This window comes from Physeter macrocephalus, chromosome 14 (genome assembly GCF_002837175.3).
Source record: "Physeter macrocephalus isolate SW-GA chromosome 14, ASM283717v5, whole genome shotgun sequence".
NCBI classification, from domain to species: domain Eukaryota; kingdom Metazoa; phylum Chordata; class Mammalia; order Artiodactyla; family Physeteridae; genus Physeter; species Physeter macrocephalus.
Genome location: NC_041227.1, coordinates 103,134,218 through 103,150,649, shown reverse-complemented (window position 1 = coordinate 103,150,649; position 16,432 = coordinate 103,134,218). Strand labels below are relative to the sequence as shown.

Here is a 16,432-nt window from a genome sequence, read left to right as displayed (position 1 = left end):
AATAGTTACAAATCTGCTTAACTATATAGGTCATCTCTAGAGAGACTGCCAAATCTGGAACACCTCATACCTACAGAATCAGAATCTCTAGGGCAACGCTGTCCAATAGAACTTGCTTTGATGCTGGAAATATTCTGTATCTGCACTGTCCAATCAGTAGATGAAGGACTGAATTTTTAATTTTATTTAATTACTTTTAATTTTAATTTATATAGCCACATGAGGCCATTGGACACCCCACCTGGTTTCGTTTATCAAGCCAACATTTGCCCAAAATGTTCACATGGATAAAATGAAAAACAATCATAGGCCTTACTGCAGCCCAAATAGTAACAGAAGTTCCCTCTTCTGTCTCAAAAACAGGAAATGGCATTATTCTGGCAAGACTTTGTTCTCCATCAATCCATGTTTCTCATTGTGATCTCTGAAATTCAAGAGATTTCAGATCATCTGTTTATAAAATAAAACTTCAAAGAGTTTTTCCAGGAGTTAACTAGTCTAAAGTGTGTAGAAATTCTTCTTCTTTAATACAAATGTTTCAGAGCATCTATGGAATACCATACATTCTATCTTTAATGCCTTTTTAATTTTCTATTCATTGCTGTACTTTTGTTTGGGAGGGGTTGTTTTGCTATTTTCTATTTGGAACAAGTTTAGTCCTTTTTTTTTTCTTTTGATGGTCACCTTTACAATTAACTATATTTAAACCTCAGTGTCTTAACAGCAACTAAAAAGATCAGGAAATTAATATGTATTCCCTTTCTTCCACCTCCTTTTCTGTTCTTATCTCCCTATTTATTTTTTAATATTACCAATTCAAGATTTTTTTAAGTATTATCAATTCAAATATACATTTTCTATCCTTCCAAATGAAAAACCACTCAACTTGATAAAAATCATAGCAAGATAATAACTGAACCGTTTTACTTTGTTTGCTTTCTGTTGTTTATGAACAAAGGACCATTTGCCCTAAGTAGAGATCCCTTTCTTGTTCTTCATGTTCCCAAAATAATTTTAAAAGCCTTTTTGGTTATTTTAGAAGTTTTCAGAATCCTCAGCTCAATCTAGCCTTTGGCTTTAACTATTCTCACAGTTCTGACCGTATGTCTAATATACCTCTTTTTATACTTGAAAATCCTTTACACGTCCTTTACACTTTGGGCTCATAGAACTATTTTGGTTATATAACTCTCTATGGATGTCATTCCCTTTTCTTCCACATTTTGATCATAAAAATTTTCTCTTAACTTTCTACTACTATCTCATTTTTAAACTAGTGGGTACAAGACCCACTATATCCAACATTTCCCAACTTGGCTATCATTGATTCTAAAATATGATCTCGTTTTTCAAGGTTTATAACCTGCCTTTCAGTCATTTCTCCTTATTTGTCATCATCTGATCCAAAGTAAAAACCCTTAGCTTCCTAGCTTTGATATAATTATTCCTCATTTCAGATAGTTCTTTTAACTAAATGAAGACTTTTATAGATATTTAAATGATTTGACATCCCCTATCACTATCATAACTACTTTTCTGTACCACTTTTTTTTTTTTTTTTTGCGGTATGCGGGCCTCTCCCTGCCGTGGCCTCTCCCGTTGCGGAGCACCGGCTCCGGACGCGCAGGCTCAGCGGCCATGGCTCACGGGCCCAGCCGCTCCGTGGCACACGGGATCTTCCCGGACCCGGGCACGAACCCGTGTCCCCTGCATCGGCAGGCGGACTCTCAACCACTGCGCCACCAGGGAAGCACTGTACCACTTTTTTAATCTCAGAAATATGCCATCTATTTATTGTATCTAACGGAGACAATTTTTAGTAAATATTCAAAAAATCATTTTTCTCTTTACTCACCCAAATTTATTGTGCTTCAATAAATTCATGGATTTTTATACATATATGTTGATATATACATCCAGAACTACTCTTAGTCTCTCTTCAAGATTTGTTTCCTTAGAACAAGTTTATGTGCTTCTGTTGTCAGGCTCTGATCACATGTACAATGAAGAATATGTGACTTGATTTTATTTATAAAGGTTATTACATCTGTTTTGCATTTTATTTATTAGCAGGTGATGCCACCCATAGTGTTTAAATTCCTGCTCCTTATTCCCTCTGTGCCCTTTTTAACTGCCCTCCCCTCTTCCACTATTCATTTCTCCGTGACATAACACATACATTTAAGGTGTCATTTTACGATTTTTACCCAGGCACTGTTCTCTTTTCCTCCATTGGTAACATGAAGAATTCTTGATCAAATTAACCTGGGTAATCAACCTTTGAGATCTACTCTTGCTACAAGCCTATAATTCAAGTAGCTTAAGCCATAATTTAGTTCAGACTTGGCAAATAAATACCATGTATGCTGCCCCTAGCAGCGTGCCACAGCAGATAGCTTTTTTGCCATGCCCAGACACAGCTCCTTAATACAGCATTCTAAGCAGGTATTACCAGTTAACCGATTGGAGTTAGCACCAGAAATTAAAACCTATTGGACATCTTTTGTCCAGATAATTAAATTCAACTCTATGATTCCATCTACATTAGGCTATCTTTTCTTTCAAAAGCCCTCACCTTTGCATTATAAATGAAAATGTGACCAACTCTTCAACTGGTTGTTCAAAATCTTAGTGCCTAGGTCAGCAGTTCATATTATTTTCCTACTCCAATATATCTAAAGAGTTTTACACATCAGTGACAGAGGATTACACTAAATGAGATTCTTACAGTAAATGAGAAGGGGGTGCAGAATGGAGGAAGAGGATGAAGGTCAGGCTTACCCAAGCCCACCAACCCAAATGAAGAAAAGGAGAACTAAAAAAAAAGTCACTGGTATAGATGCTTTGTAGATTTCTCAGTCTCACTAGTTCTTACAGGAACCAGCAGAACTGGTAGATTTAATAAGTATTAGGAAGAGTTCTCTTCTGCCATGGCTACATAATCCAAGACAGCATACCTCTTCATTAACCATGTCAAGTCCACCTGCTCATTTTAAAATAAAAGGAGGGAGACTTCCCTGGTGGCGCAGTGGTTAAGAATCCACCTGCCAATGCAGGGGACACGGGTTCGATCCCTGGTCCGGGAAGATCCCACATGCTGCGGAGCAACTAAGCCCACGTGCCTAGAGCCCATGCTCTGCAACAAGAGAAGCCACCGCAATAAGAAGGCTGCACAGCACAACGAAGAGTAGCACCGCTCTCCACAACTAGAGAAAGCCCGCACGCAGCAAAGAAGACCCAACACAGCCAAAAATAAATTAAATTTATAAAATAAAGAAGATGAGAGCTATTATACTTCAGGGAATCAGGAAAATCTCATTTCTATCAACAGTTCCAACTGCTGAATTTCAAAATGAGAGTTACTGGGGATTTACCTTTCAAAGAGAAATTCAGAATTAAAATTCTACAAATCCAACTGGTCAATTGAAAGCATTACCTTCAGGTCTGTTTGCTTTTGTAGTTCTTGTATCAAGGTCATAGTCTTATTGAAAGTAGCACAAATGCGTCTCTTAGTCTCTTTATGCTCGACAGCAACTGGTTTAAAGCGTGCATGCAAAGTTTGATATCGAGACTTTATTGCTGACAATTCCTTTAAGAGTGTAACAGGATTTTTCTACATCAGGAAAAAAATTAATATATATTAAACCTGGACAGGAAAAATTAAGCTTCTTTTAAGAATTAAAATATATACAGCACATTCTACCATCCGTTTAATAGAACACTGTATTTAATTATGCAACTATGGGACAGAGGATGGGAGGAAGGATAAAAGAGAGAAGTATAAGACCTACATCCTATTCTCTAGGAATTTAAAACCTAGGCACAGAAATAACCCCTCCCCTGCACGCGCACGCGCGCACACACACACACACACAACAGCAATATTAAACAGCAAATAAGGTCACATTAGATACGTAATATTTTATGTATAGCTCACAATAATTAATTACACCATACTTCTAAAATACAATTCTAAATGTTATTATACAGAAGGTGATTTAAGGAACTATTTTGATTTGTTGACTAAGACAACTTGAAACCACTTATGATGAAATTCTTTTTTAATTAATTTATTTATTTTTGGCTGCATTGGGTCTTCGTTGCTGCACACATGCTTTCTCTAGTTGCGGAGAGCAGGGCTACTCTTCGTTGCCGTGAGCGGGTTTCTCATTGTGTGGCTTCTCTTGTTGCAGAGCACGGGCTCTAGGCGCGCTGGCTCAGTAGTTGTGGCTCACGGTCTCTAGAGTGTAGGCTCAGTAGTTGTGGCGCACGGGCTTATTTGCTCCGTGGCATGTGGGATCTTCCCGGACCAGGGCTCGAACCCGTGTCCCCTGCACTGGCAGGCAGATTCTTAACTACTGAGCCACCAGGGAAGTCCTGAAATTCTTAAATATACTGTCATGGGGCTAAAGTATGTATGAGCACCAACTCACTGACCTCACTATTCAAAATGCATGCCAACTCAAGCAACTATATTTATAAATTACATGTTTTTCAAATTCATTTTGGAATATAAATAACCACTATTCCATAAAAGACATTTCAACCGGGTGCTTTCTGCCACTTGGTTATTCTTTTCATTCCCTGGTGGTTTCTTAGCAAACCCTCCAATACTAGCTATTCCAAACTTTCTCTACTCCCTCGTTCCCATCCACCCCTTCTTGGCAAAAGACCTCACCCCAACTACTTTACTGAGAAGACAGAAACCATCTAGGAGTTTCTACTCCTGCCTTTTCATTGAAAATGAAAACACTATGGACATTCTGACCCTTACTTAGCCCCTAACACTACCACTATTTTTTTTAATAAATTTGTTTATTTTATTTATTAATTTTTGGCTGCATTCGGTCTTCTTTGCTGCGCGTGAGCTTTCTCTAGTTGCAGCAAGCGGGGGCTACTCTTGGTTGCGGTGCACAGGCTTCTCATTGCCGTGGCTTCTCTTGTTGCGAGGCACGGGCTGTAGGGGCACAGGCTTCAGTAGTTGCAGCACGCGGGCTCAGTAGTTGTGGCTCTTGGGCTCTAGAGCGCAGGCTCAGTAATTGTGGCGCACAGGCTTAGTTGCTCCGCAGCGTGTGGGATCTTCCCGGGCAAGGGCTTGAACCTGTGTACCCTGCATTGGCAGGCGGATTCTCAACCACTGCGCCACCAGGGAAGTCCCACTACCACTATTATTGTTGTGTCCTCCCCATATCCTCCAGAACCTCAAATTTTCTATATTTCAATAACCTTTCCATATCTCCCTCTATACAGACCTCAAATATATATAGATTTTTCCCTATACTGAGGGGAAAATTAACTCTTCTCTTGACTCTGTTGCGATTCAAAACCAGTTTCATTTTTCTTACTCCATTTGTCACCAACCTTCTAGGTCCTATAATAATACACTTCCTAGGCCTTTTAATAATAAATAGCCCTGGGACTTCCCTGGTGCACAGGGAACTCTTGGTTGCGCAATGCAACCAAGAGTAGCCCCCGCTCGCCGCAACTAGAGAAAGCTCTGCGCAGAGCAACAAAGACCCAAAGCAGCCAAAAATAAATAAATAATAATAATAATAATAATAGAAGACCCCATAGACCAGAGTCCTTTGCCAAATTATTTTAAACAATCAAAAAGTCAGACTTGCTCTATAATTTTGATATCCCTCTTTTTGCCTCTCCTTATTTCTTTCCTATTCTAATCTTCTTAAAATGAACTCTTGATTTCCATAAAACTATACTATCTTGGTTATCTTCCCACTCTTCAAGTATCTCCTTCGTGGACCCTACCTCATGGCTATAGTCAGAGGCTCAGTTCATGGCCCTGTACTCCCCTCTTCTTTGGAGATTGATAAATAAAGATGATTCTAACAGGAATGAATAAGAACAGAAAATCTAACTTGAAGACTGTTGAAATAACTCTGAAGAGAGTGATCAAGACCTATGGCACGAAGAGTAGAAGCAGGAAAAGGACAAAAGAGACACCATAAAAAAGTTAAGAAAACTTATAGTATGTTTGATATGGGCAAAGAAATGATAGATGACACCAAATGTATAGTCTGGCAAATAGTGTATATTAAGATGCCTTTTGGGATATCTACTCAGTAAACACCCCAATGACACTGAGACCTGTACCCTAACCCTTCATTTCTCATAATGTATCTAGATATTCTAAGAGACTGACAGTAGAAAAACTGGAAAATACAGTCAAAAAAATATCCTAAAAAGCAGAGGGGAAGTAGACAAAAATGAAAATTGAACGAAAAGATAAGAAAAATAGAGGATAGATTCAGGAAGTCCAATATTTCAGTAATGGGAAAGGCCACAAAAGAGGATTTCTTTTCTTATGAATATATAGGTAAGAAAAGTTATATGACTTTAGATTCACGTGTTTCATATTTAAAGAGCCCCACCAAGTGACAGCACAGTTAATGAAAAGACCTATATCATAATCATAAAATAATTATAAAATTTCACAGCATAGATAAAATATTCTTAAAGTTCCAAGACAGATAGGTGTGATGCAGGAGTTGGGGGCGGGGTGGGGGGGGATGGAAGGTATAAAATAAGAAGGAAGACAAATACAATGGATCAGGAATTAGAATGGCATCTATTTCTCAACAAGAACACTGGAAGCTAGGAAACCACAAAACAATGATTTTAAAATTAAGAGAAAATAATCTCTAATCTAGAATTCCATACTCAACCAAACCATCCATCAACTAAAGGATTAAATAAGGGTTAAATAAATACATTTTCAAACATCTGACCTCTCAAAGAGTGAAATATATGATCCAAACTAAAGGGAGTAAAACAAAGGGAATTACCAAAATTATGGTAAAGAAATTCCCAGACATGCAGGAAGCCTGTAGAGCCGAAGGTTAGATTGGAGCAGGAGGACAGACAGCACACAAGGGATGTGGAAGAAAATGAAACTTAGGGATCATGTGATGTGTCTGACAATGTTGACAGGAGTTTAACAGTTCTGGTAGAAAAGTCTGAGGCTGAATTAATGATAAATGCATAGAAAAACTAAGAAAATTGAAGGGGAAGAAAAGAAAACAATTATTAGCTCCAGAAAAACAACTTGTGTAAGAAAGGAAAAGCAAACATAGTATATTGCGTGACTTGGATAAAAGCAATATTTGCAGAGCCATAATTACTGTGATCTGAATGTGTCCCTGCAAAATTCATTTATTGAAACCTAACCCCCAAGGTGATGGAATTAAGAGGTGGGATCTTTGAGAGGTGATTATGTTATGAGGGTACAGCCATCACGAATGGGATTAGTGCTCTGATAGAAGAGGCCTTAGAGAGATCTTCCTCTTCTGCCATGTAAGGATACAACCAAAAGTCTGCAACCCAAAAGAAGGCCCCAACTTGACCATGCTGGCACCTTGATCTAGCACTTCCAGCCTCCAGAACTGTGAAAATAACTTTCTGTTATTTAAAAAGTACCCAGTCTAGTATTTTGTTATAGCAGCCCAAAAACAGACTAAGACATAATAATATAAACAAATACTGAACGGATATATCCAGAAATTGTGAAGATGAGATACTTATGGATAGTAAAGTCGTTAATCTTAATCTTCAATAACAGGAAGTTATTAATAATAACAGCTAAAATATATCACATATTCTGGACCAAACAGTTCTAAACACATTATGTATATATATAATTTTATTCTCTCTTAACCTACAAAGTAGGTAGTAATAAACCATTTTATAGATGAGGAAACTAAATACAGAGAGGTTAAGTGACTTGCCTAAGATCACAATGCAGAGCTGGTATTTGAACTAGAATAGTCTGTATCAGGAAATCAGTAGATATTTCAGATCAGAGGAAAAATAGCAATACAAGCATACTACTTAGAAATATAGAGGTAAATACAAGAAGATGCTGAAATAAAAGTGTGAAACAAGGAATTACTGTTTGTAACTATGTACTTCTGTGACTTTTCTAATTATTTATAAAAATTAATTTGACAAAAATAAGTTTCAGGTTGGGAGGAAAATTGATTTGAGGGTAGAGGACATCAACTGTGAGATGGCAGGGGATCAGGCAAGTATAAATGATCTTTAGAATGGAGCTCAGTAGTGAATTGACCAGAGAACTGTACACATAAACCATAAGAATAATGAATTCCCCAAATATTGATACAAATTTATAGGGGAAAAAAATGTGTTAACTAATCCTGATGATCTCCCAAACTAGGAAAAAAGAAGGAATTGGTGAATAAGGTGTAAGGAATAAACAGCCATAGAGCTAACAGTTAACATAGGGTAGTTAGTCAATTACCCATACTACATGTTTTGTGACAGTAACTGGATCTAGTAAAATTGAGATGGCAATGATTAATTCAGGAAACGTGATTTTAGGACTTAGCACCTCACCACAGAGGAAAACAATATTGTGCACACAGCCTGTTTTGAGTGACTGACTTCTTGGGAGCCACCGTGTTCTTTTTTTTTTTTTTTTTTTTTTAATTAATTATTTTTTTTATTTATTTTTTTTTGGCTGTGTTGGGTCTTCGTTTCTGTGCGAGGGCTTTCTCTAGTTGTGGCAAGCGGGGGCCACTCTTCATGGCAGTGCGCGGGCCTCTCACTATCGCAGCCTCTCTTGTTGCAGAGCACAGGCTCCAAACGCGCAGGCTCAGTAGTTGTGGCTCACGGGCTTTGTTGCTCCGCCGCATGTGGGATCTTCCCGGACCGGGGCATGAACCCGCGTCCCCTGCATTGGCAGGCAGATTCTCAACCACCACGCCACCAGGGAAGCCCCACCGTGTTCTTTTATTAGTGTTTGCAAACTATTCTGCACTTTATTTAATTTTGTGCCTATAACATTTCAATTCGTTTTAGGGTTTTATTTATTATAGGTGGGTGATCACTTTTGGTAGCTCACAAAAATATACAAGAAGTGCTCTGGTTATGACAGTGCTAGTGATGAGGAAGAAGAAAAGCCAATATGTGAGCAAAAAACTCAACTAAGTCTTTTGAAAGAAACAAAAGGAAACATGCCATTAATTGTGTTACTAAATTTACAAGAACCTACAGGACTTCCCTGGTGGCACAGTGGTTAAGAATACGCCTGCCAATGCAGGGGACACGGGTTCGAGCCCTGGTCCAGGAAGATCCCACATGCTGCAGAGCCAATAAGCCCATGTGCCACAACTGCTAAGCCCACGTGCCACAACTACTGAAGCCCACGAGCCTAGAGCCCATGCTCCGTCTGCAACAAGAGAAGCCACCGCAACGAGAAGCCCGCGCACTGCAACAAAGAGTAGCCCCTGCTCGCCGCAACTAGAGAAAGCCCACGGGCAGCAACAAAGACCCAATGCAGCCAAAAATAAATAAATAAATTAAAAAAAAAAAAGAATCTACAGAGAAAATTCTTGTAAAATAAAACAAAATTAGCTTTCTCGAACAAATGTGATAAACATGGTAATAGAAGCCTGTAGTTTACTGCATCTTTATATCTACCTATGTCTATTTTAAAAGTCTATTTTAAAATGTTGACTTTTATACAGAATTACTGACAGTCTCCAAATACACATCACAGTGGTTGGCACATAGTAATGTTCAATGAATATTTACTGCCATTTTACTGTGTAGAAGTATTAGAAGTTAGTGCTACTGGATGTTTACTTTCTTGTTCATTGATACATATATAATCATTAGAACTAATGCCAGTGAAATCTACAAAGACTAAGTTCATGGTTTTCTTCCCAAATATAACACACAAAAAAGAGGAATTATTGGATAAATGTTACAGGTGTTTAAAAAGTTATAGTTCCTCAAAAGTTAACATAGAATTACTGTATGATCCAACAATTCCATTTCTGGATATTTATACAAAAGAATTGAAAGCAAGGAATCAAAGAAATATACATCAGATATATATATATACCAATGTAGCATTCATTATTCACAATATCCAATAGATGGAGGCAATCCAAGTGTCCATTGACAGATGAATGGATAAACAAAATGTGGTATATTACATACAATGGAATATTATTCAGCCTTTAAAAGGAATGAAATTCTGACACAGGCTACACCATGGATGAACACTGAGGACATTAGTCTATGTGAAATAACCCGGTCACAAAAGGACAAATATTGTATGAGTCCACTTATATGAGGTACTTAGAGTAGTAAAGTTCATAGAGACAGAAGGTAGAATGGTGGTTGCCAAGGGTTGGGGAGAAGGAGAAATGGGGAGTTATTGTTTAATGGATGCAGTTTCAATTTGGAAAGATGAAAAAGTTCTGGAGATGGATGGTGGTGATAGCTGCACAATGATGTAAATGTACTCAATACCACGGAACTGTATTACTTAAAAATGGTTCAAATGCTGAATTTTATCTTGTATATTTTACCACAACTTAAAAAAACCAAAAAACTAATAATGTAAAATGGTACAACTGTTTTGGAAAACAATTTAGCAGTTCTTCTAAATATTAAACATAGGGTTACCATGTGGCCAGGAATTCCACTATTAGGTATATACCCAAGAGAAATGAAAGCAAATGTCTACACAAAAACTTGTGCGTGAATGTTTATGGTAATATTATCATAATAGCCAAAAGGAGGAAACAACCAAACTGTCTATTAACTGATTGAATAAATAAGAAAATGTGGTGCAGACATACAATGAAATATTATTCAGCTGTAAAAAGGAATGAAGTACTGATTCATGTTACAACCTGGATGAACCTTTAAAACATGCTAAATGATATCCAGAAAAGATGAAAACTCTAATTTGAAAAGATACATGCACCCCAATGTTCATAGCAGCACTATTTACAATAGCCAAGACATGGAAGCAAACTAAATGTCCACCAAAAGATGAATGGATAAAGAAGATGTGGTATATAATGGAGAAAAGACAGTCTCTTCAGCAAGTGGTGTGGGGAAAGCTGGACATCCGCATGCAAATCAATGAAGTTAGAACACACCCTCATACCATACAACAAAAATAAACTCAAAATGGCTTAAAGACTTAATATAAGACATGACACCATAAAACTCCTAGAAGAGAACATAGGCAAAACATTCTCTGACATAAATTGTACCCATGGTTTCTTAGGTCAGTCTCCCAAGACAAAAGAAATAGAAGCAAAAATAAACAAATGGTACCTAATCAAACTTATAAGCTTTTTTCAGCAAAAGAAACCATAAACAAAACGAAAAGACAACCTACGGAATGGCAGAAAATATTTACAAACGATGGGACCAACAAGGGCTTAATTTCCAAAATGTACAAATAGCTCATACAACTCAATATCAAACAAACAACCCAATCAAAAAATAGGCAGAAGGGCTTCCCTGGTGGCGCAGTGGTTGAGAGTCCGCCTGCTGATACAGGGCACACGGGTTCGTGCCCCGGTCCGGGAAGATCCCACATGCCGTGGAGTGGCTAGGCCTGTGAGCCATGGCCGCTGAGCCTGCGCATCCGGAGCCTGTGCTCCACAACGGTAGAGGCCACAGCAGTGAGAGGTCTGCGTACCGAAAAACAAAAAAAGGGCAGAAGCCCTAAATAGACATTTCTCCAAAGAAGACATACAGATGGCCAACAGGCACAGGAAAGGATGCTCCGCATCACTAATTATTAGAGAAATGCAAATCAAAACTACAACGAGGTATCACCTCACAATGGTCAGAATGGCCATCATTAAAAAGTCTACAAATAAATGCTGGAGAGGGTGTGGGAAAAAGGGAACACTCCCATACACTGTTGGTGGGAGTGTAAACTGGTGCAGCCACTATGGAGAACAGTATGGAAGTTCCTCAAAAACCTAAAAATAGGGCTTCCCTGGTGGCGCAGTGGTTGAGAGTCCGCCTGCCGATGCAGGGGACACAGGTTCGTGCCCCGGTCCGGGAAGATCCCGCATGCCACAGAGCGGCTGGGCCCGTGAGCCATGGCCGCTGAGCCTGTGCGTCCAGAGCCTGTGCTCCGCGATGGGAGAGGCCATCGTACCACAAAACAATCACAAACAAACAAACAAACAAAAAACTAAAAATAGAGTTACCATATGATCCAGCAATCCCATTCCTGGACATATATCCGGAGAAAACTCTAATTCAAAAAGATACATGGACCCCAGTGTTCACAGCAGAACTATTTACAATAGACACAACATGAAAGCAACCTAAATGTCCATCAACAGATGAATGGATAAAGAAGATGTGGTATATGTATACAATGGAATACTACTCATCCATAAAATAGAATGAAATAATGCCATTTGCAGCAACATGGATGGATCTAGAGATTATCATACTAAGTGAAGTCAGAAAGAGAAAAACATATCATATATCAGTTATATGTGGAATCTAAAAAAAAATGATACAAATGAACTTATTTACAAAACAGCAACAGACTCACAGTCATGAGAAACAAACTTATGGTTACCAAAGGGGAAGAGGTAGGGGAGGGATAAATTGGAAATTTGGGATTAACGGATATACACTACTGTATATAAAATAAACAAGGACCTACTGTATAGCACAGGGAACTATACTCAATATCTTGTAATAACCTATAATGGAAAAGAATCTGAAAAAGAATATATATATATATATGAGTGTATGTATAACTGAATCGCTTTGCTGTACACCTGAAACACTGTAAATCAACTATGTCAATTAAAAAAAAAATGCTAAGTGAAAGAAACCAGACATAGGCTTCCCTGGTGGCGCAGTGGTTGCGCGTCTGCCTGCCGATGCAGGGGAACCGGGTTCGCGCCCCGGTATGGGAAGATCCCACATGCCGCGGAGCGGCTGGGCCCGTGAGCCATGGCCGCTGAGCCTGCGCGTCCGGAGCCTGTGCTCCGCAACGGGAGAGGCCACAACAGAGGAAGGCCCGCATACCACAAAAAAAAAAAGAAAAAAAAAAGAAACCAGACATAAAAGGCCACATATTGTAAGATTCCATTTATATGAAATGTTCAGACAGCAAATCTGTAGAGTTTACAGAGACAGAAAGTGGATTAGTAGTTGTTGGGAGCTGGCCAGGGGCAGGAGAAGTGGTTGTTAATGGGGAGAAACAGCTAATGGGTATGGGTTTCTTTTTGAGGTGATGAAAATATTCAAATATTTATTGTGATGATGGCTGTACAATATACTAAATTACTAAAAATTCCAATGAACTAAATATACTAGAAACCACTGAACTGTATACTTTAAAAGAGTGAATTTCATGGTATGTGAATTATAGGTCAATAAAGCTGTTTTAAAAAAAAAAAGTTGTAGAAGAGAAAAACAACTGGAAGTGTAACTAAAATGAGAGATAGAAGGTGGAAGAAAACGGGAAGCCCCACATGAAATGTCTTCCACATGGTACTTGAGAGATACTGACTCAGGTGAGTGCTTTGGCCAGTCAATTAGGCGGTACCACTGGACCAGAATTGGTTGGTTGTTCTTCAGTAAAAGAAAAAAGAGGAAAAGACAAAGAAAAAGTCAAGTCAGTTAAGGAGGTAGAACAGTTAAAACTGTACTCCCATAGAATCCTGGCATTCCATTATTTCATGTAAAGCAGTAAAAACTGAACATTCACAATGCTTTCCCAATTTTATATAAAATGTTATTTTAATTTGCACTTCTACTCAATTCCCCCCAAATTTTAATTGTATAAATTTTTTGAGAAACAGTAAAATATGATATTTCTTATCTGCTATCAAATGCTATAAAAGATAAACATTAATGATTTAAGTGGTAAATTAATGTTTTAAGTGCTAAATTAATGTTAGCAGACAATGCTTAAAAATTGTCTGCTTTATTTCTATAGAGATAGGCGTGTATACATGTAGTTATAATTTATGGCACATAAACAGATAATATTTCTAATCAACCTAAACTTAGAAATAACTAAGTACATAATTTTATGCCAAAATCACAGTTCATATAACAAATTTAATAGTATATCATCATCTTTCTCAGAGAATATCATCACTGCTAGGATTTCTCCCCTCTTATTTAACCACTGCCCTAGAGGTATCTATATTCTCCCAGAATTTCAGAGGCTTCCATAGTGGTTTACACCTCTGGACTCAATAATTCTTATTTATGGGTTATAAAAAAAAGAGGAGCCACAAATTTCCTTGACTATGGGTATAATCTCTCCAATATTATGGGACCAAGTTTCCAACACAAAAAAGATTCTATAAATTTAATACTTAATAATGTAATTGTTATAATCTACTACTATTAGAAATACTATCAGAAAATCTTTTAATAAAATATTCTGTTAGACACTTCTTTTTCAGATTACCTTGCCTGCTGAATCAGGATAATTAGTCTTGATTTCATATTCCAGCCTGTACTGAATGTAATCCAGATCAGAGTCAGCCTTCTGGAACTAAAGACCAGCAAAAATAATTATTTCATGAACCAAAAGACGTATTACTAAACATGATACTGTAACTATTCTTTTTTTCTTTATATTTTCACATATTTTAATATGATATACACTGATTTTGAAAATATGGAAATAGAAAAGTATACAAAACCTCCATCATCTAGAACATTGGTCCCCAACCTTTTTGACACAAGGGACCGGTTTTCTGGAAGATGATTTTTCCACGGAATGGGGGGGGGTGGGCGGGGGTGGGGATAGGGGATGGTTCAGGCTGTAATGCGAGGGATCGGCAGATGAAGCCTCGCTCGCCCACCGCGCACCTCCTACTGTGCTCACCTACTGTGCAGCCTGGTTCCTAACAGGGGGTTGGGGACCCCTGATCTAGAATACACATGCTCTATTAAGAACTAGCAATGGGGCTTCCCTGGTGGTGCAGTGGTTGAGAATCTGCCTGCCAATGAAGGGGACACGGGTTCGAGCCCTGGTCTGGGAAGATCCCACATGCCGCGGAGCAACTGGGCCCGTGAGCCACAACTACTGAGCCTGCGCATCTGGAGCTTGTGCTCCGCAACAAGAGAGGCCGCGACAGTGAGAGGCCCGCGCACCGCGATGAAGAGTGGCCCTCGCTCGCCGCAACTGGAGAAAGCCCTCGCACAGAAACGAAGACCCACCACAGCCAAAAATAAATTAATTAATTAATTAGAAAAAAAAAAAAAGAACTAGTAATGGCTTCAAGAATTCCGTAAGGTTACTAACACTCTCATCAAATAGGCAGTTTTTCTACCTCTGGTGTGACATGTGGTTTCAAATTAAAACACTGAACAAACTTATTTTCAGGGATACTCCTGCTGTTAACATAATTTACAACCCCATTAACTAAAGAACTACAAATATGTGCCATACAGACCAAAATTGGAAGGCTTAAAGAGTCATAAATTACACACAAAAAGCTACATTAATACAGGAGTAGCAGTCCTAATAACTCCAATTTATTTAACCTGGGTCCTAGCGTGGGACCTTGATCTGCAGTAAACTTCTAAGAGAGAAAAAAGCAGAAAACTGCCATAGGCTGTAAAATACGTGTGCCTACATAGAGAAAAGTTGGGAAGGATATATATCAGGGTGTTAAAAGTGGTTTATTTCTGAATGTGATATAATCTACCAATTATTCTTAATTTGGGGGAATTCTACATCTTTTACAAGATCTTAAAGCATGTACTGCCTTGAATTTGTCAGGGTAACAACCACCATCCTTTGAGTTTACTGTGAAAGGCAAAACATGATTTCCTCAGGGAAGGTCTCCTGTTCGTAGCCCACAGCTGAGGAGACTTTCAGACCTTTCTGTCAACTTAAGCTCTGGACTAAAGATTGCTTCTTGAAAATTTGGAGCCTTAATGGAAAAAGTATAAACCAACAAAAACTGTTAAAAGTAGTTCTCAGATCTAATGAGAAGCAGTATACAGATATTTTTATTATACAAAAAGTAAACCAAGGGTTCTACTTTGGAAGGTAGAGTGAGGAAGAAAAAATGGTTCTCAGAAGTTAAAATGCTTCTGAAGTCAGAAGCTGTCACTATAGAACAGAATTTCAGAAAGAGATAAACTAAAGCTTCCATCACTAATAATTTCTCTCATCATTGGCCTAAATTTGATTGGAAAACTTTGCAATTAATAAAATTCTATCTTTATAACCAAAAACTTCTAGAGTAGAAATTGAAGAAAAGAGTCAGTCTTTGTTTTTAAAAATTTTCCAAGAATCAGTATCTGATTTGCATCTCTAACAGCAAGGAGTTGCTATGAGCCAGAAAAACAAATCTAGACGTTCTCTATTTAAAAAGTGTTTATAATGTTTTCCAAAAATGGAGGCATTTCATTTGTCATATATACTTGTTCTACTAGCTGCCATGATTAAATCTATCAATAATTAGACTTCTTTAAGCATATTAGTAATTACTATATATGTATGTGTGTATATATAAAGAAATTCCTGTTGGCATAATTCCCACATTAAAATATGCTCAAGAATTATCTTTACCTTTATTTAAAAAAGTACACTAACCTGTATGACATGTGGATGGAAAATAGGGGGAGGGGATGG

General features: G+C 38.0%; 1 protein-coding gene across 1 annotated transcript in view; it reads right to left on the bottom strand.

Annotated features, from left to right (window-relative positions):
* Positions 1-16,432, bottom strand: part of SKA2 (spindle and kinetochore associated complex subunit 2) — a 34,132-nt gene that overhangs the window by 4,955 nt on the left and 12,745 nt on the right. The window contains exons 2-3 of the mRNA XM_055090443.1: positions 14,249-14,335; positions 3,437-3,613 (exon numbers count right to left, since the gene is read on the bottom strand). Coding sequence (XP_054946418.1) covers positions 3,437-3,613; positions 14,249-14,335 — 264 coding nt within the window. The remainder of the gene's footprint in view (positions 1-3,436; positions 3,614-14,248; positions 14,336-16,432) is intronic.